Here is a 24,544-nt window from a genome sequence, read left to right on the forward strand (position 1 = left end):
TACTTTCAACTTTTACGGACAGTCTGCCTAAGACGACGTCTGAAAAGTAGTCTTCTAAAGTCTTTTGTAAAACATTCTTTGCCAAAGTTCATGATTTTAGGTTGCCGTGTTTTTCAAAATGAATGGTTTGACGGCCACGAGGTTAGGCAGATCGGAAAAACAGTGACTTTTCTGACAGGTATAACGTATTATTTAGCCAATGTACGTTGCGAATTATTGCCATTTTTGACAGGCTGTACGCATGAATAAATATTTGATTGATCTGCATTTAGTGGGTTTTGACTGTTTTTCAACTGGCGCGCGGAAGAAATTTAGTGGTGAACAATAAATACAATAGAGTGTTTATGTCTCGGAACTATCGGTCTGGTAGTTGCCCCTTGGATATTTGATGTTCTTAAAACTAGCATATTTGTCCTCGAAGCTTCGCTTCTCGGGCAAATATTTGTTTTAAGAACATCAAATTTCCGCGGGGCAACTATCAGCCGATAGTTCCTCGACAGAAACACTCTACTGTTTAATTAGTGTGCAGTGGCTGGAGGTCGTCTAAGAAATGGCGACGTTTTTTTGGTTTTTCCAAAGTTTTGGAGGAAAATTTTGATGCAAATGGACAATTAAGAGCCAGTTCCTGTAAATACCGAGAATGAGATGACAGTCGCGAAATTTTCGATTTCCTCATATTTTGCCCAAATAACCTCTGTAGTGAGTTGTTTTCGATAATACCATTCAAAGGTCCTGAAGCGCTTTAGTTTTTTCGAAATTGAGGAAAGTTGGAAAATCGCCATTTTAGCTGCCTGACGCCGCCGAAAATGGCCGAAAATTGTGCATTTTCTTTTTTTCGCTCGTACAGATCAACGCGATGACCTTCGGGTCGGCAATTTTCTTCAAATTTGGATTTTTGGGTCAAAATAGTGGTCGAAGAATAATCTCTAATTTCTGAAAAAATTTTTTGAAAAAGGCTAAATATTGGCGGAGAAATGGCGGTTTTACGTTTTCACCGGAAGTAAAAGTTTACCTCTTGATTGACAGCCCTATAGCGCGTATGCAATCAACCGAGACGATTTTCGCGGGAATTACCTATATGGATGTCACGAATTGACTCCGAAGGTATACTGTAACCTTAAATCAAAATAGACGCTGCTTTTGGTACATTGTAATGTTATGCAAATTTATTTCGATCACCGGCACGCGCATATCGCCTGAAACTGATTTTCCTTCCGCCTACTGTCTGTTTCTTTTGGAAGGTTACAACTGTACCACACATTATTCGTTCAATATCGGCAGTTTTAACTTTTATGGAACACCCATGGCCACAGCCAAACTTGACTTCAAGTAAAAAAAAACATTTTGAAACGTGAAGTTTGAGTAAACAATCGATTACAGTTGTATCCATCATGTTTGGTGTAAATATTCGAACACAACCATTTCATGCAAACAGGTACACTCTACTTTAAAAAAAACCGTCTCATCGCAGCATTTCTTGAAATCTTGGTCTGAGACCAGGTAATGCCGATAACAAAGCGCGAGCAGTTGACGAAACTTCATGATGAACTGTCGAAACGTTGTACTTGTCGAATAAGCAAGATGATTCAACCTTTGTATTACTTACCCGTGTGCTTGCAATTCTTATGGATACAATTGCCCCTGTCTGTTACCACCAGATTTATAGATGAATCGTTCGTTTCTATCACTTAATATGGCACATACCTTTGAATAAAACACATACTGTGACATCATTTTTCTTGGAGTGTTCCAACAGGCGTCTGCCAATTGCAGAACGTAAGCCGCAAGACAGAAAACTCCAAAGGCTTCTTCGTCAATCGCACTACCCTGTCCAGATTTCCTTCTTACAAAGTTTCCAGACTTCGCTCTCTTTTAAAATTCCAAGACTTCGCCGTTCTGTTGGCCAGTCCGAATAACTGTCATGGCGTTAGTTGAGTAAGTACTTGACTTTGTTTGGTGGTCCCGGTTCGGACAATTAGGCAAATGTGGATTGCGTGACAATCGGCCACTGTACCAAATATGTCGATATCTGACGTTTTGCAAAGTGAGTGAAGATGGCGACGTGGACTTCGAGGGGAAGGGGACACTCATATAAGAAGGACGGGGGTGCTCCTCAAAAATTTTAATCCCCTAAGATCCCCCAAGAGGTACCAAGATCCTGTTTTTTCTCCTCTAAAAGATACCAATTCTTACATAACACATTATCTCCCCGCGTCATATTGTTTTCGGCTCAATACCTTAAAAGGCATCGCAAAAGCTCCCACTTTGGACCTTTTGCGGCTGAACACCCTGAGGGCTACTAAAACTTCATTTTTAACCCCTAAAAGGTACGAGGAGCTCCCCCCCCCCGGGGGGGCGTGGACAGGGAATCCAAACTGCTCCTTAATCGCCTCGTGTAAGCAGGGTGTTTTCTCTATGCGTGAAAAAATGGAAACTACAGTCGAACCTGCACAGCCACCTCTTCACAAAGGACCACCTCTCTGCAACGGCCACTTTTTTCATTCCGGTGGACGGTCACTCTTTTTCTAATCTCTCTACAACGGCCACCTCTCCACAACAGTGACAGCCACTAAAACACGTCCCAACTGCCAAAAAACCTCTTCACAACGGCCAGTTAATCAACAACTGACGAACGCTGTCCACAAAACCCCATTTTTTATTGGACATGGTCACGAAACTTGATCCATGCCGCAGGGCTTTGGTCTCTATTTCTGTTTGGTTTGATATATTTTGATTGTGTTACGAATTTACATGTTACACTAAGCCTTTTTTAAGATAAAAATGTTGAAACCTAAGAAAATATCGGTGTCATATCTCACCCCTACTGATACCGCTCCATAACGGCGACTCTCCTCTGTCCCCAAGGTGGCCGTTGTAGGAAGTTTCGACTTTATTAGCGTTAATAAAAAAACCCATCCTTCCTATTGAACTTTAAAATACAGGTATATTGCTCCAGGTTTTTGGTATATATAGAAATGCACCAGGGACATGACTGGGATGGAAAAAGAAGGTCTAGGAGGCAGTAGTCTTAAATGGATACCTGTTGAGAATTTACGTACATATTCACTCCTGTTACCGGTTCTTTTTTAAACCTATAAAAACTATACAGTTGAACCTCCACTAATTGTCACCTCTGCACAGTGAACACCTCTCTACAACAGACACATTTTTTTTGTCCCGGTAGACAGTCCATACATTCGCTCTTATTTTTGCCTCTGAAATGCGCAAAATAAGGCTACAATGGCTGGTTTTCAGTGTCACACCATTCAAAATAGATCAAAATAAAAATCAAAACCGTTCAATAGATAAAGTCCAGAATCTGGGAAATGAAAGAAAATAAATATGCAAAGACTCTCGCCTAGATTCTGGTCACAGCAATTTATCTTATGCAAGATATGCGGAGAAATTTTTTACCCAAATTTATAGAGATTTGTATGGAGACGCCATGCTAGTGCCCATCCGTATGGGCACAAACATGGCGGCCGGAAACCAACAGAAACATCTGTCGCTGAGTATTGCTACAAAAGCGTGAATTTATCCTCGAGGAACTCTAAAACATTAAAATAATACTTTTTCTACGACATGAACTGTTCAGATAGCCAAATTCCCCGAAATAAGTCACTTTTTTAACCATCGTGACCCCGTCATGTACATGCCGCGTCACGCAAAACCTTCGAAATTCAAGCGTGGTGTATCACAAAACCAAGAACCCATTCGGAGCGAAACTTTGTATGAATATTAGTTTTCAGCTGCTCTTATACATCATTAAAATAAAATCTCAGGAAGATCAATAGTTTTGTAGTTTGAATTTTAGTGACGTCATGTGAAAACCAGCTATACATAATGCCTAACTATTTTATACCGCCTAATTATTGATGGGAAGTTCGCTAGGTCTATAATTGTGAATTCTCAAGGTAAAATAAAGGAAAATTTTAGCTCTTCTGAGTGTCCGATTTTTGGAAAGCGCCCATATTATTGTCTATATAGCTTAGTAGAAGGCAACAGGGGTGAATATGTATGTAAACTCACACCGCGTATCTAAGATCTAATGCCCTCTAGGCCTCCTTTGTCCTTTTTGTATTCCAGCCCTATCACCGGTGCATTTCTATTCAAAAAGTACGGACGACAAACATGTCTTTTAAAGGTAAAGAGGAAAGGTGTTTGCACAACTTTTGTGAATGCGGTAATACTTTCCATTAATCTACGTAGACATGCCGTGATAGCAGGACCCGCGGACGGCTCTGTTAGTTCGTCGAGTTCTGTCCTCTTGCAGAATTAAACAACACCCCCTTCTCCCTACATCCTTCAATTTCGTCCAAAAATGTTTATTTAGGATGACAGTGCGAACCACGTTACTTGCACGAGCAAACAGTTTCACTGGCCGCCATCTTCAGCCCCCGGGGGAGGACTCCCATATGGAGTGGACGGGGATGCTCGTCGGAAATTTTGAATTTAACCCCTAAAAGAGACCAATCTGGGCGTGCCGAAGCTTATGCAGACCCCTAAAAGAGACCAGTTTATAAAACAGACAAATAAAAAGTACAGTGACTTTAAATGATGGCGAATTCGTTTATATGAATTGAGTAAATATAAAGAATCAAAATTCTTTCTGTTTTATTTCTTCGCGTGCAACCCTTAACGAGACCTTGACGGCTAAAAATAATGACATTTTGCCCAGAACACCCTAAGCGAGACCAAAATCCGAAATTTACACCCCTAAGCGAGACGACAAGCATCACCGTCCATTCCATATGGGAGTCCCCACCCCTGGGCTTCACCCACTTTGGACACTTTGCAAGTGGCTGTCTGTCACGCAATCCACATTTGCCGGATAGTCTGAACTGGGACCACCAAACAAAGTCCAGAACTTACTCAACTAACACCATGACAATTATTCGGACCGGCCAACAGAACGGCGAAGTCCTGGAATTTTAAAAGAGAGCGAAGTCTGGAAACCTTGTAAGAAAGAAATCCGAACAGCGTTGTGCGATTGACGAAGAAGCCTTTGTGGTTTTCTGTCTTGCTGCTTATGTTTTGTTAGTGGCCGCGGACGACTGTTAGAACACTCCAAAAAAAAATGATGTCACAGTATGTGTTTTATTTAGAGGTATGTACCATATTAGCTAAAGAAACGAACGATTCATTTATAAATCTGGTGGTAACAGACAGGGCAATTGTATTCATAAGAATTGCAAGCACACGGGTAAGAAATACAAAGGTTGAATCATCTTGCTTATTCCACAAGTACAACATTTCGACAGTTCATCATGAAGTTTCCTCAACTGCTCGCGCTTTGTTATCGGCATTACCTGGTCTCAGACCAGGATTTCAAGAAATGCTGCGATGAGACGGTTGTTTTTAAAGTAAAGTGTACCTGTTTACATAAAATGGTTGTGTTCGGATATTTACGCTAAACATAATGGATGCAATTGTAACCGATTGTTTACTCAAACTTCACGTTTCAAAATGTTTATTTTCGCTTAAAGGCAAGTTCGGCTGTGGCCATGGGTGTTCCACAAAAATCAAAACTGCCGATATTGAACGAATAATGTGTGCTACAGTTGTAACCTTCAAAAAGAAACAGACAGTAGGCGGAAGGAAAATCAGTTTCAGGCGATATGCGCGTGCCGGTGATCGAAATAAATTTGCATAACATTACAATGTACCAAAAGCAGCGTCTATTTTGATTTAACTGCAAATGTTTGCAAAAGTTTATCATGTGGTTACTCTAAAAGGAAAAAAAAAGAGAGATTACAAGTATCCTTATTGACGAAAAAGGTTTCCATTCGCTTATTTTTGTTCTTGATGAAGGTAGCTGGTCAAGTTCCATGTTGGTTTCACGAATGACGAATTTACAAAAATTTATAATAAAGTTTCCATATAACGCGCGCTCTGATTGGCTGAAAGAGCGTGCTTTATCAGAGAACAGAGCACGGGTTGATGACGGTAAGTTGGCTTTCAAATTTTTGCTTCGGAATTTTGACAAATTTGACCCAAATTAAACATCCCCTGTGATTCAGACAAACGCAATGGAAACGAGCTATTTGTCTGTAGTAAATATGGCTCACAGAGACCATTGTTAACAACAGTAGTGTTAAAACTGTACCAAAATAAGAAGTTTTGCTAGATCCCCGCCGACAAAACACGTAGCGAAATAAACAAATTCTCAACCTAAACAGTGCTTCGATAAAAGACATTATATTTGTTACGAAGGCAGAAATTATACTTAAGACGTAAAACAACGACAGAAAACAACAACTGAACTGTCTCTGTTTACGATGAGAAGCTTTATTTTTGTAAAAATGCTCAATTGCTCAAACAACACTTACATGTAGTGTAGTAATGCTCGTTCTCCTGTCATCTCAGCGAAGTGAACCGACGAGTGGTCAGTGCAAAGCTTGCTCTGATATTCTCTTCTGTGCTCGGAGTAGAACCAGTGGTAGCCGTTTAGTCTTTCTAACTTTTACGCTAGTTCGGGCAATCTTGCTGGATGCGGCTACAAGCCGTAAATAACTGCAGCTCCGTTCAAATTCAACTCGGCATTTTGCATTTTCATCCGCGGGCTTTCAGCTCCGCGTTTCGTAATTTCCACTGGAAAAGTGCACGTTTTCATGGGCCACAATACGGCCGGATTCCTCTGGACTATAAACCTTAACCTGCCTTTAGATCAGTATTTAAAATTTAACTTAAAAGCGAACTTCGAAGGCATCGTTCTTCTCTCGAAAGCCGCTCAAACTACTCGAAACTGAAAGCTTAGCTGAAGGCCAGTTTGTGATTGACAGCTGTCGCTTCGTTAGCCGATCAAATTATTTGAACAATTCTAACAAGGATTGTGATTGGCTTATTTTAGCGTGCTTTATCAGAGAACAGTTCACGGCTGACGCCACTTTTGCTCGTTTGGAAAATAAAGTTTGGTTTGAAAATTCAGCCAAATTCGCGGGGAAATTATCGGATTCTTTATCATAAAACAAATAAAGAAGCCTCGACTGTGCTCTGTTCTGTTGTAAAGCACTTAGGAAGCGGTAGAGCACTCAAGAAGTAGGGAAAAACACTCGACTACGTCTCGTGTTTTCCCCTACACTTCTTTCGTGCTCTACCGCTTCCTGCGTGCTTTACAACAGAACAGAGCACAGTCGAGGCTTCTTTATTTGTTAAGTACCACACGTTTATGTCTCTCGACGGGTTAGTTTTTTCGGGCCGCGGAAGAGACTTTCACACATCATAATACAGAGTATGGGCTTTTAGAAAATTTTAGCTTCGACTTCAAATTCAATGTACCAGTGGGCTTTTGATGGTATTGAAATTAGCTAAAATTAGCCATTTCGCTCACGAGCTTCGATGAGGATCCTTGTATCGGCCTAAAATATTATTAAACTTTGAGGTCTTGCTAATCAAATTAATGCTTCAGAAACAGCAAGACATGCACTATGAGCTACCCAAAGTATATCGATAGATGTCATCGCGTTGATCTGTACGAGCGAAAAGAAAATGCACAATTTTCGGCCATTTTCGGCGGCGTCAGGCAGCTAAAATGGCGATTTTCCAACTTTCCTCAATTTCGAAAAAACTAAAACGCTTCAGGACCTTTGAATGGTATTTTCGAAAACAACTCACTACAGACGTTATTTGGGCAAAATATGAAGAAATCGAAAATTTCGCGACTGTCATCTCATTCTCGGTATTTGCAGGAACTGGCTCTTAAATTCCTCAGGAGTCTAAACGAAGGATATTTACGGTTTCTTGACATTTAAAAAAGTTGAAATTATTGAAAAAGCTGATGCGCGCGCGCACACAACTTCAATTTTAAATGACAATTCAATCCGAGCGATATTTATCAGGCGCAAAGTTTAATAATACGTCAAGAAATAATTGGAAACCGTTATTTGAAGTAAATTTTAGTAAGAATTCTACTAAAACAATCAGATTATTCGAGCTCATAATCTAATTGTTAATTAAAGTGCGGTGGCTGTCGGTTGTCCACGAAATGCGACGTTTTTATCGTTTTTCTGAAGTTTTGGAAGAAGGTTTAGAGGTAAATGGATGATTAAATTCCTGAGAAGACTAAAAGAAGGACATTAAGGGCCCATTAACCGATCTTTTCGAGCCGTTGCTAGGGAAAATTTATTCTCATATAACCTCGTCATTTTTAGTTACTTCAGAGTTATTTCATGTGTTTTAACTTTTTCATGATCAGCAACACTAGTGATGACGTCATCAGGCAACGCCGATGGTCATGTGACTAATACTGAAAAAACGCAAAGGCTCCCAGGCAAATTACTTTATCGGAATTTTTTTCATTGATTTAATATTTTAATTAAAATCCTCATTACGCTATGCATAGATTTTGTTTCATTTCTAAAAGGTCAGATTTTGAGAGAATTTCAAAATATTAAAAAGTTCGTAATTTTCTGAAAAAAGCATGATTTTGAAAAAGGAATGCATAGCTATGTTTCCAACGTTGGCTTTAATCGAAATCCGTCAAAAAAGGCTGGATTTAAGGAAAAACCGCGTTTCCTTTAGCATTTAAAGAAACCGGAAGTGCGCCCGATATATATTGGAAGTTACCCTATCAGCGCGTGCGCAATTTACACTACTAGCACACTTCGGTAAGATCAAACAAAGCCACACGGAGTTGGTTTTTCTCTTTCTATTGCTCTTTTTTTTTGTCTTTCCCTTATTTTGTCTTTGTTTGTACTTTTTTTACTTTGCATTTTGTGAAACTCAAAGAAAAACATCTAAAATGTGAGCGAATTTGGAAGTTATTGAGTTATTTTTATTTTCTGCGCTCAGGCTGACGTAAGTAACCGGAAGTGAAATTTCACCTCCTTAGCAACGTGCGCGAGCGCGCGCATAAATCGGTTAATGGGCCCTTAAAGGATTCTTGACTTAAAAAACTCGAAATTATTGAGAAAAAAAAAAAACGGATGCGTTCGATAAAATTTCAACGTTCTCGTTTCTCCGAAGTTTTGAAAGAACATTTAAAAACAAAAGGATAATTAAATTCCTGAGAAGACTGAAAAAGGACATTCACGGTTTCTGGAATTAAAAAAAAGACTCGAACTTTTTGAAAGAAACTGATAAGCGCGCACAGAACTGAAAATGTCAAATTGACAACTCAGTCCGCGCGAATTCTCTAAAGCGAGAAGTTAAATATTAAGACCAGAAATATTTGGAATCGTTATTTGAAGCAAATTTCAGTTAGAATTCTACTAAAACGATTAGATTATTCGCTCTCGATTTCTATGAGGTGATAGTTGATTCGGCCTTCGGCCTCATCAACTATCACCTCATAGAAATCTCGAGCTCATAATCTAATTGATAAATAGAAACACTATTTTTAACCAATCAGCGCGAGTATTTTCTTAGGGCTGTTTTCTACCATACATTTAAGTAAGGATAGTACAATTTTTCCCGCCTGCTGAAACCTGATTGGTCAATTCAAATTCTCCCAGCAGCAAAACTAACACCAACAACAAACAGAAACAAAAACAAAGCAAAACACCAAATCTGTGCAAAGATGCCAAAGGTGTGAAAGAGATTTTTAGTAAACAAGCCTTGGAGAGGATTTTTAATAAATGACGTAAACTAAGTAAGACCTATTACACTCAATGTTTTCTCACGTTGCTTTATTCTTGCAGTTTCTTTGCACAATGCTCATCTTTCTTGATTCAGGACTGTACTTTCCTCGTCCGTCAAATCCTACTCCAAGGAATGCTGCCCCATCGATCTGGTTCTGTTGACACAAACAAATCATTGGGCATTTTACTGTCAAACCTTTTCTGATCGTTCAATTTTGTTAAAAAAATTGTGATAAATTATGCCATATGATATCGTTTGAGCCATTTTTAGTCCAGATGTGCTTCATTGGTTCGGAGGGCAAACTGTCCAGTGCATTTAGAATTTGTAGAGGAGTTATGGAAAGACAAAGATAAAGAGAGGTGGAGTGGGAGGGGGTGAAAATGAATTAAAGATGGGTATACTAACTTAGGTTGCTGTCAACCTATGATTGGAGGGTTATTGTCTATAACGTTTGAGTGAAGTTCACAATTTGCATGCTAAACACATACTTGATTTGCAACTGGATGTTGCTGAGACCTATGCCTTGATTTACCTCATATAGCACTCACCCAACATACAGTCGACTTCGCTCTTGAGTTGTAGCAAGGATCAGTACTACTGTAATTTTTTCCGTAACAACCGTTCATCATTACGCTGCCGATGCCTGCTGGGTACACAAACGGGACATCAGGAGCTTCTTTGCTGGAGGAGGATTCTTTATCACTGATTGACGATTGGAAGTGATATCCTGGTGGGACATACAGGCTATTGGTTGCCCACGATTTGTCCGGTTCTATGTCTAACTTGATCTATAGAAATATAACGATAAGAACGAATGGCTCATTTCCGAGTCGCCTTAAGCCTCTCTATCAAGGCAAAGGCCTAGTGCACAACCATTCACATGAAAATGAGTTTAATTTGCTTGCGAATGAAATCTCAATTTCATATGAAAGGATGGGCATCAAAACTTGCTTTGAGAGAGAGGCTAAAGGTAGTTCGGAAATAGCCTGTTATACTAAGCGAAGGAAATCGATTCGATTTGCTTTGAATTCGAATTATTTTCGCGCTTACTCTGTAGATTTCCTCTACCAGATACCCAGGGTGAAACTCCCAAATTTAAAGGATATTGCTGGCGAAATGAAGCGCGTTTTCTTGTAACATTTACCCTATTTCAGACCAATATATATGATTTTCCATACCCTATTTCAGAACTGACCCGCAACTAATCAGGAATGGTTTCCATTTGCGCAAACATGTCAGAAAGGCTTCAGAATCCTTGATTTTAATGGGACTAAGATAACTTTTATCTTAAAACATGTTTAACTCCAGCCTAGAGTGCAAAAACATAACTCATTTTAAAGCGGAATGTCTCAAAACCCCTACTTTTTCCCCTTCGCATACCTAATAGACATACACAAGGAAGGACCCCCAGATAAGACGTACCATAAGGGATGGAATATAATCGATCCTACTGAAGTAGTGCCAAAATAGCATTTAAACCCAAGAAGGTGCGACGAGGCTTTTGTCTAGTGTTAGGGGTACCCCGTTCTACCTCAAAAGAGCAGAATACGACAAGGAGAGTGGAGCGCGAATCAAGGAAATGAGCTTGACTGAACTCATACATCAGGATTTAGAATTCTGAAACAAACAGATGAACACGTATGTTACCTCTTTCTTCAAAAACTGCTCCGCTTTTTCCTGAGCCTCGTCAATTATCTTGAGTTGTTTGTCCACCAATTTCCCCGCCACTTCGATCCCTTTTTCGATAACAGCTTCTTGTACTTTTGGATTCTTCAGAAGCGTCAAAGCCATTGCTGGTAATGCACGCTTTTCAACTCCCTCCTCTGTCTCCTTCCCCTCGCCTTGTTCTCCTGTTGTTTCTATATCAGTACAAACAGCCAATCATTTGACCGGCATTATATCTCATGTCAAAAATACAGCTTAATGTGTAGATGAAGACCGTTAAAAGGAACTATTGTATCGTTGTTGGAAATTAGTCCAAACTGAACGCATTGCTGAGAAAAGGAATTGCCAGCTAGTTTGGGGGCGATATGCATATCATAGGGTTGCAGTAGCACAATAACAACCCTTTTGCTATGAAACCGATGTGACGCCAAAATGTTTCAAAAAGAAAAACAAATAGCGAAAGAAGGAAAATTAAAACTACATTACCTTCGGTAACTTCAGCCTCATCTCTAACGCTATTCGTTTTTGTTATTTTTTCATCATCTATTCCATTTAGCTTTCCGGATGTAGGACCACTTTGATTAACTTCATTTTCAGTGAGGGGGCTTTCACCTGACGAATCTTGTCTATACTCAACACCTTGTTTAATGTGTCCAGCTCGGATAGAACCTTAATCAATAATAAAGATAAAGTATCAGCCAGTGATCACGTGAGATGAACACGAAGCACAATAGCCTATTTCCGAGCCCTAAACCCCTCTCTACCAAAGCGAGGCCTGGTGTACAACCATTCATATTAAAATGAGTTTAATTTGCCTGAGAGCAAAATATCATTTTCATATGAAAGGTTGAGCACCAAGAATCGCTTTGAGAAAGTCGCCAAAGGTAATTCGGAAATGGCGTATTTTATTCTGTTTTCTATGAAACATTCAAGGTTTTTGTTGTTGACCAATGAGAGATCGGGAATATAGACGATATCAGTTTTCTCCCAAATCCCTTGCTCAGATACGTTTTTCGTCATGAACTTAAACAGATAAGGACCATATGAATTACAGTCGAACCTCTACTAACGGCCACCTCTCTACGATGGCCACTTTTTCGTCCCGGCGGACGGTCCATACCTTCACTCTTGTTTCAACCTCTCTCCAACGGCCACCTCTCCACGACGGCAACGGCCACTAAAACACGCCTCAACTGCCAAAATAACCTCCCGACAAGGGCCATTTAATCAACGACTTACGAGCGCCGTGTACAAAACCTCATCTTTTATTGTAACAGGTCACCAAGCTTGATCCGTACCAAGCGTCTTTGGTCTCTGTTTCTGTTTGGTTTCTGTTTTATTGATGTATTTTTCATTTTGTTACGTATTTATATGTTACAATATGCAGTTTTTACAAATAATTACTATGTAGATTCCGAAAAGAGTGTCATGTTACACCCCTACCCCCCCTCCCCATAACGGCCATCTCTCTACAACGGCCACTTTTTTCTGCCTTCAAGGTGGCCGTTGTGGAGAGGTTCAACTCTATTCTTGTTAGAGTTTACCTACCTGCAAATAAAGTGAAAAACATTACCACGATAACAACTTTCCAAAGAATCATTTCTCTGGCATAGCACGAGAGACTGATGCAAAGAACAATGCTAAAATGAAAAAAAAATTCACAATCAATATAGTTGCTAATTCAGATTTCTTGGTATACTTCTTTCTTTCTTTTGCCAAGTTTCCCCTCTTTAAACTTTGAAACACATCATCATTTATTCGCCGAATAAGGTAAGTGCTATGTCTACCATTCTTGCGTTAAGTTTTCCATTTTTTCGTTTAATCAATTTCTATGCAAATTACGCTATCCTTTGGCCCGCTGGGACAAATGATTTGCATCGCTCACGGACTAACTTATATTTAATTTAGGGGTAAAGGTTCCGTTATAATTTAAACGTTTAAAAGACCAATCAAGCGGCGACCGTAGCTTGCGTATCCAGGACCCGTCCAGTTTTACTTCGGTCATTCTGGTAGAATTCCTGTAAGTCCTTGTTTGTATTACTGTTTTATTTCTGTTAACCTAAGCTCTCTGGTATTATTGCACTTTTAAAAATATCTGTTTTGTTGTTGTATTTCATATCCTTCAGGCAAACCCGTAATCATGCGATTAAACAGAAGATTGTACGATGTTTGAAGTGTAACGTACACTCTATGTACTTTGTGGTACACTTTGAAGCATATAAAATATGGACTTGAACGCATCAGTATGTGACGGAATGCTATAGATAACGTTTCAAATCAATCCTCAGGACCGAGTTGTTCGAAAGCCGGTTGACACTAACCCAGGATTTAAAGTTAGGGTTGTGTAATCAAAAATAGTCCGCCTTTTACCTCGGGCTGCGGAAAGGTTCATAGTTCATAAGACAATTATTTCATGAGTGTTAGCGCGCGCTTGTTATAAAGCCGATCAAATGACCAACGAGGGCGCAATGTCGATTTCCAATCCCCTCATGTTCAACAATGGCAAATAGACTAACTGTTTTAGTAACCTATTGTTTTATATGAGAATACCGCTGACCATTATGCATAGTTGTGCATGTGTTGAGTTATTGTTTAACCAATGACATTGAACAACGTGGTTTGAATGTAGACCCAAAATGGCGTCTGTGTCATGAATATGTAACATGGTGTCAAAATAGTGGGATTTCGAGCGCCACGTAACAGGGCCAAACACATCAGGATGGCCGAAGGATAAGCCAATTCGTCGTTCAACTGGCCAAGAATGAACTGGGCCGCTGCGGACCTGAGTAAAGAATGAGAAAGGTTTTATCAACATTGCGAATTCACGTTCGGAGAACCGCTCAGCAAATGCACTGAGAAGGAGAAAATATGCAACCTTATGAGCTTCGTCGGCGACAAAGGCCGAGAAATTTACCTCACTTTCCAATGGGAAACTGTGCAAGTTGGATCTGGAGAAAGTGCGCAAAATGTAAATGAAAAGGACATACTCCAAAGAGTAGTCGGAAAGTTCAAAGCACACCTCGAAGCAAAGAAGAACCCAATTATGGCGGCAGTTAAATTTGATCGAAGACGCCAGTTACAAGGGGAAACGTTTGACTCCTTTGTCACCGATCTTAAGCTCCTGGCCCGTGGTCTGGACATGACAGAGTCGAATAAGTTGATCCGGAACGCCATCGCATGCAAATCTCTGGACGAACGAGTAAGGCAACGCTGCTTGGAGAAAAGTAAAAACCTTACCCTGGAAATGGCAATTGACATCGGTCGGATGTTCGAAGCGACCAAGGATGGAATGCAAGTGATGTCTGGTGAAGACCCGAAAGTGGAGGTCGGTAAACTTGCATGGAAGAATGGCTCGTCTAAGAAGAATGGCTCGTCCAAGAAGAAACATGACCAAGTTCAAAAATGTGATAGGCGTGGATACAATGCCCACAAGCCACAGGAAAAAGGCCCAGCCAGAAATGAATCATGCAACAAGTGCAAAAAAATTGGACATTTTGCCCAAGTTTGCAGAAGCAAGAAAAGCAATGTAAACTTACTGCATGAAATGGTCCATCCTGGAGAAGACTTTTCTAGTGATGAGGAAGGTCCTGACAGTGATGTGCAACTACTACATGTAGCAAGCCTAGAAATGAATGGCATCAGTGACAAGCAGAAAACATGTGAAAATGACGAATGGTGGGAGGTTGTAGAGGTGGGCAACAGTACCCTGCATTGTCAACTTGACACTGGTGCCTATGCAAGTGTAATTAACACTACTCAGCTCAAGCAAGTAGCACCCAGCGCCCAGATCAAACAAACCAAGAAGACCCTGGTGTCATACAGCCAACACCGAGTCACACCCAAAGGTTATGTCACTCTTCCCGTAAGATTCAAGGACAGGGAGTTAAATGTGAACTTCTATGTCATAGATAGTAAGCAGAAGCCAATATTGTCAGGCAAAGTTTGTCAAGCACTCAACTTGGTTCAGCGGGTACATAAGTTACAGGCACGTGTAGATCCAAACCTAAAGGAGCTACTTGACCAGTACCCAGACCTACAAAGTGCATCCGGAGCCATGCCTGGAACTTACTTTATCAAGATTGACCCCAAAGCAACACCAGTGGTGCATGGGCCTCGCAGACAACCTGCAGCACTCCTTCCCAGGATCACTGCCAAGCTTAAGGAAATGGAAGAGGAAGGACACCTAGCCAAAGTTTCACAGCCCACTGACTGGGTTAACTCTATGGTAGTTTCAAGTCGAGGTGAGAAGATCAGGATCTGCCTTGACCCAGGTGATCTTAATAAAGCAGTGAAACGGGAGCATTACCCAATCCCCACTGTAGAAGAAATTGCAGCCAAGATACCTGAGCCAAAAGTGTTCACAGTCCTTGATGCTAAAAGTGGGTATCTCCAGATAAAACTAGACTACGAGTCCAGTCTACTGACAACGATGAACACCCCAATTGGCAGATACAGATGGTTAAAGCTACCATTTGGAATCAAATCAGCTCCAGAGCTGTACCAAAGGGCCATGGATAAAATGTTGGAGGATATTGATCACGCGTACGCCATTATGGATGACATACTCATCGCTGGACGTGACATCGCCCATCATGATTCAGTCCTTGAGGCAGTTCTCAACCGCGCCAGAACCTACAACCTTAAGCTGAACTTTGAGAAGGTCAGAGTACGAAAACAGTTCAATATGTGGGCCACATTATCTCAGCAGAAGGCCTCAAACCAGATCCAGAAAAAGTAAGAGCTATGAAGGATATGCCACCTCCTGAAACGAAAGATGTCCGTCGCCTTCTGGGATCTATTCAGTATCTGGCCAAATTCCTCCCAATGCTAGCAGAAGTCGAAACACCACTGCGGGAACTAACCAGAAAGGATGTACTTTTCCACTGGGACAAGCCACAAGCAGCTGCGTTTCAGAAGCTTAAGGATATGTACTGTGAAGCTCCAGTGTTAGCCTACTATGATGTCAGAAAATATGTGACCATACAATGTGACGCCAGCAAGAGCGCAGTGGGTGCTGTCCGACTGCAAGAAGGAAGGCCGATAGCCTATGCATCCCGTAAACTTCGAGCATCAGAGCTAAATTGGGCGCCAACAGAGAAGGAAATGCTGGTAATCGTGTTCAGTACTCAGAAATTCAGGGAGTACATTCTGGGAAAAACAACTTTGGTCCAGACTGACCACAAACCCCTTGAAATGATACTGCGCAAGTCCATGGCAACAGCACCATTAAGATCGCAGGCAATGATGCTGAAAGTGAGTGGCTATGATCTAAAAGTGGAATATCTTCCAGGCAAGAAGCAAGTCCTCCCAGACACCCTCAGCCGAGCAAGTCTAAATGAGGCACCACCGGAAGAAGAAGAGATACAAGTAAACATGTTGGAAAGAATCTCGATTTCCGAACCAAAGTATGCAAAACTCCAACAAAACACAGCAAATGAGCTCCATGAGCTGTATGCTATGATTCAAGCCGGTTGGCCAGAAACAAAGCAACAAGTCCCACACAGCATCCGCCAATACTGGGACACACGTGATGAGCTTGCGGTACTAGATGGAGTAATCTACCGAGGAATGAGAATCGTAGTACCCCCGTCGATGAGGCCAGCCATGCTGGAGATAATACATGGAACGCACCTGGGAATCGTAAAGTGCAAGCAAAGAGCCAGGGAAGCCCTTCACTGGCCCGGCATGAGTGCACAGATAGAAGACAAAGTCAAGGACTGTACCACGTGCCATGACTATGCCCCTGCACAGCAGAAAGAGCCTTTGATACCAAACCCTGTCCCAGACCTGCCTTGGGAAATGACTGCTTCAGACATATTTGCCTTTGAAGGTGAACATTACCTGTTGCTAGTTGATTATTACTCTAAGTTTATTGAGGTGACCAAACTGAAGGATCTCACATCCCAGGAGACCATTGAAGTCCTAAAAGAACATTTCAGTCGACATGGCATCCCACCAAAACTGGTCACTGACTGCGGCAGCCAGTACACAAGCAAAGAATTTGAGACCTTTGCCAAAAGTTACAGCTTTGAACATGTTCTAGTAAGCCCAAGACACCCCAAGGTGAATGGAGAGGCGGAAGCCGCAGTTAAAACAATGAAGTCTCTATGGAGAAAGAACAGAGACAAGAGAAAAGCACTCCTAGAGTACAGGGCGTCCCCACTTCCAGGAATTGACCTGTCCCCATCACAGCTCTCTATGGGACGCAGGCTACGAACAACACTACCAATGGCAGTGGTCTATTGGAGCCTGAAACACACAGCATCCAGAAGATAAAGGCAAGAATGAAACATGGCAAGGATAAGCAAAAGTACTACCATGACCGCCAGGGCACCAAAGAGCTACCACCTCTCAGATCGGGTGATCACGTCAGAGTAAAATCGGAGCCAGGGTCAAAGGAATGGAGAGCGGCAACAGTAGTGCAGAAACATGTCTTGCCTAGATCATATGTAGTAGAGGTAGGCGGCGAAAGAATCAGACGTAATCGAGTGGCTCTAAGGAATGACCCAACAAAGTCTCATATGGGATATCGGAAACGTCATGGAAACATCAATCAGCAGACAGAACCTGAGCCAGACAAGACACATGCGGCACCCACATTCCCAGCAAGCCCACAAACGGAGCGCTCACCACAGGAATACCACTTAAATCCCTCAGTTGATGAGGAAATCCTAGCCAGTGATGTGCCACCTTCATCAGACATAGTGGAAGCTAAAGACCCGCCTTTGTATACAACTCGAAGTGGAAGACTAGTCAAAAAACCAATCAGACTAGACCTGTAACAAGTTGTTCTGGAACAAAGGACAGTTCTTGGAACGTGAACAATGACAGACACTGATTGATTAATGTTGAGTTGATTGTTCTTTTATTTTATTTTATTTTATTCTCCTCATTTGTTTCTTTGATTGTAATGTAAAGGAGGGAGATGTTATATATGAGAATACCGCTGACCATTGTGCATAGTTGTGCATGTGTTGAGTTATTGTTTAACCAATGACATTAAACAACATGGTTTGAATGTAGACCCAAAATGGCGTCTGTGTCATGAATATGTAACACCAGGAGCCACAATCGGGGACGGAGACCGTAAGTCTCGGGATTCGCGCGTACCTATGATATGGGACAATTTTTCTATTTTTAGAACAAATTGCGCCATCCTGACGTCATATATCCGCGCGGATTCACGCACATGTCGGGGGCTCTCGCGTGGATGTTGTCACGTTGCGTGATCAAATGGTGAGAGTTGAGAGATTCTCTTGCGTATTTTTCACAGCGATGGCAGGGAATAAGGTAGGGAATACGAACCAGGGCGCTTATATGCAGTTTTATGCTCTGAGCTAACGGAAAAGGTGGGTTTTTCAGGGTCGAAAACAAGACTTCAATCTCGCGCTGGGAATGAATAATAAGATCTGCTCACGCTAGTTGTAAGCTTACGCGTATGTTTTTGCGTTTGTTCTGACTTAAGAATATACCAAGAAAACTCTCTACTCTGGTATCGAGTTAATTTGTGAGTTTCTCAGATAACGATTCATCATAACCAAAACCTGTTTTGACGGTTTCTTATTGTTTCTGCTTGTTTGGTGAGTTTGCAAAAGTTTTTGAAAGGAAAGTCTGACGCGTACAATTAGCTCATTTGCATAGTGCAGCTCGTGCACTTTCAAGTCCGAGTCGGTGTTTTCAATTGTCAACAAATCTTGACAAAGATTTCTTTCGTTATCTTTTGTGCTGAGCTGCTGTAACAAATTTCACGAACGCAAAAAAGGTTACTAACATCATGTGTCTTTCTTCAACATAAGCATAGTGAAGTTTTACACTGCGAAAACAAAATTAGACAAGGAGTTTTGATAACTCGATCAACAAAATCGAAATCGTTATTCCAAGTTGATTAAAGAAAGCGTCATCGTAACTTTGCTGATTATTTCTGCTTTATTCACATATTTTCAGTTTAGCTTTTAATATGTTCTCAAACATTTATCAATCTTAAACATATTTAAAAACTATAGAGTTATTGTTTGAGTTCGATGTACGCTTTCACACGAAAGTGCGGTGGAAGTACAATTTGTCATGTTTACTGACTGTACAAAACACGCATCGGCGGGCGCTCTCATTCATCGACAACAGAGAATTTACTGGATCTTTACGCGAATAAAACTGAGCAGCATCTACGGACGTAAAGTTATTGGGCCTTGATGAAACATCAAGCGTTGCTTACAATTCAAGCGAAACTCAAACTAACAATTATTTTGTTTTACTTTTCGGTCGCGATAGACTGACAAATTCCTCGCAAGCGTGTAGCAAGAGGAGCTAGGAAACTATGAAGTCCTGAAGCTCTGCTATATCAAAATATATCCAGCTAGTTTTTTGCTGTGTAATGGAAAAGCTGTTAATCTTCAGCATATGTGAAATTTAAAGTGGAGTAATGTACAGCTCATGTAAAAGAAGCATCCGTCGGAACACAACTTGGTGAGCGATATATGTAAGCTTACAGCGGAACATACCTAAATTCGACAGTCTTACTTGACTCAAACTGGAGCAGCTTACGACGAAAATACTTAAGCAAAATTCCAACAGACGTAAACGCGTTGAGTTGTGGGCAAAAACATGAAAAATTTCGGGAATTTCGGACGCCATATCCCCCGCGCGACATCCGCAAAAATCCTCGCAGCATGTACGTGCGTGTGCCGCAGGCGATGGCGCAATTTGTTCTAAAAATAGAATTATTGTCCCATATCATCGGGACAACCCCAATACTAGAAATGGCGCGCGCTTACGGTCTCCGTCCCCGATTATGGCTCCTGGTAACACCTGTCATTTCGGTTTATGCCGCTGAATTTAGTTTAAAACTACTACCTTACTCCAATATCGAATGAAATGGACTTTTTAATATGCTCTAAACGAACGTATTGTATGGTAAAGCGGCAAAATCCGTCGGTGGCACGCGTTCACTGTGTAAGTTGAATGACACACATAAGAAAACGAACGAAAGAAAAGAACTGTTCAGGAATATTCTTCCTCCGTCTTCTCTAAAGTTGTGTACATCATGGAAAGTTATGAATGATTAAAAAGATGCAGATTAAAGGGAAGATGGTAACTAATAAACCATTTTACAGTTGTCCGCTCAGTGACCTGGCCTTTGAATGGCAGCGAGGCTGGAGGTGACCTTGTTTTGATACAGACCTCACTGCTTTTGTTGTGTAAATCAAGTTGTACTAATGCTAACCAGGTGGATTTACATGACACAAGCAGAGAGGTCTGTATCAAAGCAAGGTCACATTCCTCTGTGAAGGCGTGATATGTTTATAAATCGTTAGAAGGCGAAAACTCGCACTCGTTTTTCGAGAGAATCTCGTCTCTTTAAATGAATTAGTAGGGTATGCAGATTTGACGGTTTTCCATGAAATTTGGTCAGAACATTTACTGATAGATACGGAACAAAAGCGTGTCGGCGAATTCCTTTATTTTGAATATTTTCCTCGTGGCGGCGTTTAACGCAACAGGTTACGCGAATCTTTCGATAGTCGAACTTGACAGATCTATAAAAAGATAACCAATAGAAATAAAAGAAAATGTTGACACGTGTTTGGAGATTGAGGTTTTGTGGTAAATACTGCACAGTGATTTTGCATGAACGATCGCATTTGATACCCGATTAATTCACTGGAACGTCAGTCTCTCATTTTGGAGTTGACGGCCTCTGCCGCCTTTGGAAAGCAAAATACAAAACAAAACATAATTTTATCGAATTCTACATTTTATAACCTTCCTGTTGATATATAGTTTGTGGCGGTTTCCTTGAAAACAGCGCGCGTACGAATTTTTTTCTGGCGGACACCCGCGAAGGTTTGAAGTAACCTTAAGGTGTTACGAATTGTTAAACAGCTCGAGAAAACTCAGTCGTAGTTTATGGATCATATATTTGCCTCCCCCCACTCCCCTTTCCCGCCCCCTTCCCTCCGAAGCCCGAGACACGCACAGGCGGAGCGAGACTCCAAACTCTAAGCGATAACTCCCCGCTTATAGTTTGGGCAAAATATCGTGCTCATCATAACTGATAACTTTCGTGGTTGACCAGCTGTTAACCAGTTGAAAGTTATTGCCATTTCCTGTCGATTTCTTTAGACACAAGATCTGACTATAAATTCTAAGTGTATCATCATTTCGAGTCTTTCAACATCTCAATGAAATCGTTTTCATTTAAAACCCGAGCATTATTAACCAGATTGTCCGGATAACAATAGCCAGAGTTTGATATGACTGTGTCTGAAATCCTTACCAAAAGTTTCTTACTCTAGCGTTCTTCAAATTTGTACTTTACAAAGCTGGACCTGATCTTTGAAATATTTATCTTAACTCGCACCTTGGAAGCGATCTTTGATCGTAATGAACTAAATACATTCCAATTTTGATTTCTACAATTGTGCGCATTTCGACACTAATAATCGTCTGTTATAAGAACATAAATATGATTTCCAAGAATTTTGTGAATCAAAACAGTTATTTTGTTATGGGTATATTGAAGAACCCAAATTCCTCACGGAACGTACATACCGAAGCTTACATTAGGGACCAAACATTGTACTGTCGACTTTTTTTTCTTCTTCTTACCTTTAAACACTTTCTCTTCCAAAAAACGTGAACCTTCTTGCCAGACCACTAGTCAAGGCTAAAATGCCATCGCCGTGCCATAGGAGTCAAATTTCTAAGAAGAATAACGGGTGCTCGTTAACCAACCATGAACTCATGTTGAGGGCGTGCCAGGCTCTTACACGTCAAAACAGGTGCCTAGCACTCCCACATTAGGGCGCCTGGCTTTTGGGCGGTACTCCCATTGTTACCAAAGCTTACGTGAATTTAACTTTTAATTTAATTTATTTTGCATCTTATACTATACTGCATCAATTTGTTATCGTTTTTGAGACATCCCTCACCACATACACAATACGCTTTGTAAGTCATGACTTTAAGTTTGGCAATTCCATTTTTCGCTGCAGATTTTAGACGGTCGTACCGTGCATATATTATTACGTTCCTCACGCACGAGACTGATCCACGTGGCTCTAGCCTGCGTGGCAGGCCGTGGAAGGGAAGGGGGGGGGGGGGGGGAGGTGGGGTGGGAAAGGGTTAAAATGAGCGCGGGAGGATCGAGCACACTTCGAGGAGGGACGGCCTGCAAGGACGCCATTGTTTTCTTCTTTTTTTTTCGTCCACCAGACGAACTTAAAAATCCCGATTGGTCAGATTTAATGAATTACTCAATCTGTCGTTCTGATTGGTAAACGACCTGTCATTCAAGAGCATGGAGGTCTTCTCACATTCATATTCAACATGGTGGATAAATCAGGTGATCGTTTCGAACTATTTCTAGAGGAAATGCTACGATCTTTCGAAGAAAATGGTATCAAATTCGTGCTAAAAGCAGAGCAAAAGAAGGCGATTGAACAATTGTTAGAAAAAAGGATCTTTTAGCCGTTTTACCTACAGGCTATGGAAAGAGTCTCATTTTTCAGCTTCTTGTGTTGCTCGCGTAAAGAGCTGGAAATTATGCATCTTTGTTAGTCATAACGCCTCTTGTCAGTATTATTGACGACCGGATTGTAGAAGTCGAGGCCATGAATTTGACTGCCTGCAATTTGGCTCAGAAGCTAGTTTGTTTGCAAGACATCGAAGGAGGCAAATTTGATGCTGTCAGTCTATGCATTGACGGAAAGTGCCTCAGATAAGCGATTTCTACAGTCACTGAAGAAGAACACTACTTTCAGTAGCAATTCAATGGTTTGTGTTGTAGATGAGTCGCATACAGTTGAAACATAAAAAGGCATTGCAGGCCAACTGCGAATCGTTGTTAGAAGCAATCACTGTTATCCCAACTTTCTTCAGAGATTCGCTTAAGACAACTCCGAATATTTCGAATATTTTCTCGCCGACGATTTAAATATGTTTACACACGCTTTTGCAACAAAGTTGCCATAGGTTACTTTTAGATTCACCTGGCAAGCTCTTCAAACATTGTTTGTTTTCTTTTTTGGGCCGGCCTCTTCTCGCTTTTTCTAACCTCTGGAGGTCTTCAAATGATTATTTCATTTTCTCGCGCAAAAAATACAAGAAACACAAGAACCTGTTGGCGCCTACAGACTTTGCCACGAAAGAACCGGCGTTATTCTGATTGGATGATTTTGACAACCAGACATTCCACGGTTGAGTGGGTTTTCCATAGTTAATTAGGGGGCGGAATGAAAAAAACAATAGCGCCCTTGCAGGCGTCCCCTACCCACACGCGCTTCGGGCGCTCGTCTTTCCCCTTTCCCTCCCCCTTCGGACGCCTGCCACGCAGGCTACCTGGTTCTGGATGAGCAGACAAAAATAATTCTTACCGCTCGTTTCTCGAGTGCAAGAAAGCCTACAACTCTATTCAAATCAAAACAAATAATAACTGCAGAAAAGAAGCTTAATTTCGTCCATACATCAGTAGTTACAAAGATAGAAATTTATGAGGGTAATAAATAGTGTTAAGAATAATTTCAGAGCTGAACAAAGAGTTCCCAGCAATCTGATTGGTCGAGTGATTCCTTATATGACGCTTTATATAATAGCCCAAGTTATTCTCGCATTTTAATTGGTTCTTGCCTGTGATCTATTAGAGGACAGACGCACGATTGACGTCATCATTGCAAAGTTTTTCCCTCTGTGTTTTAAAATGGCGGAAAGTTTTGAGAATTTAGATAATATTTTACGTGACTGGGGAAAAGATAAGTTACAAAAAACGCCTTGTCGAGCTATTGAACAGCTACGAGAAGCAGGAAGAAGAAAGATAAAACCGTTTCTTTTTTAGAAAATGACTCACGAAAAATACACGGGCAGTCTCAGTCGACAGTCGAATTTAACAAACCCAAAAAACAAAATGTTCATGAGATTAATTTATTTAAAAAATTCAACTTTTTTCAGTCTCGAAATAGCTGTAACTGATTGATGTCAGGAATGAAACATCAAAACATCACTTCTTTAAATCAGTTAAAATAAACGCATCACGTATTAACCTTGCTTTCCGCTGCGAATGCTTTAGTCCGTTTCAGGGCACAACAGCAAGCAAAGTATACCTAACTACAGCTCACGGCCAACTGTATCGCAGCTAAAAGGTGTCTCCGACACTATTTCAAACTGATTTGAGAATCACCAGCAACAGAGGACACAAATTTCCACCATCACTAACGCTCCTTTCATTCAAAACTAGAACCGAATAGCCTCCAGGTTGACCGCAACCGCAAGTTTTCCGAGAGTATTTTTTCAACTCCTGCAGGCAACT

General features: G+C 41.0%; 2 protein-coding genes across 2 annotated transcripts in view; one reads left to right on the top strand and one right to left on the bottom strand.

Annotated features, from left to right (window-relative positions):
* LOC110061329 (uncharacterized) overlaps nucleotides 1-22,022 on the bottom strand; it is a 34,212-nt gene extending 12,190 nt beyond the window's left edge. The window contains exons 1-6 of the mRNA XM_089290058.1: nucleotides 21,850-22,022; nucleotides 12,793-12,884; nucleotides 11,731-11,913; nucleotides 11,227-11,438; nucleotides 10,128-10,367; nucleotides 9,621-9,733 (exon numbers count right to left, since the gene is read on the bottom strand). Of these exons, the coding sequence (XP_089146184.1) occupies nucleotides 9,621-9,733; nucleotides 10,128-10,367; nucleotides 11,227-11,438; nucleotides 11,731-11,913; nucleotides 12,793-12,844 (800 nt within the window). The 5' untranslated portion in view covers nucleotides 12,845-12,884; nucleotides 21,850-22,022. The remainder of the gene's footprint in view (nucleotides 1-9,620; nucleotides 9,734-10,127; nucleotides 10,368-11,226; nucleotides 11,439-11,730; nucleotides 11,914-12,792; nucleotides 12,885-21,849) is intronic.
* On the top strand, nucleotides 17,529-18,753 carry LOC149118142 (uncharacterized). The gene has a single exon (XM_089290050.1). It carries the CDS (start codon nucleotides 17,529-17,531, stop codon nucleotides 18,024-18,026), a length of 498 nt encoding a protein of 165 aa, XP_089146176.1. The 3' UTR covers nucleotides 18,027-18,753.
* Nucleotides 22,023-24,544: the final 2,522 nt, after the last annotated feature.

Source organism: Orbicella faveolata, unplaced genomic scaffold (genome assembly GCF_042242905.1).
Source record: "Orbicella faveolata isolate gen_17 unplaced genomic scaffold, um_ofav_v1 contig_1, whole genome shotgun sequence".
Lineage (NCBI taxonomy): Eukaryota > Metazoa > Cnidaria > Anthozoa > Scleractinia > Merulinidae > Orbicella > Orbicella faveolata.

Excerpts from the sequence above, each read along its gene's own strand:
- LOC149118142 (XM_089290050.1), top strand. The coding sequence starts at position 17,529 with ATGAAACATGGCAAGGATAAGCAAAAGTACTACCATGACCGCCAGGGC.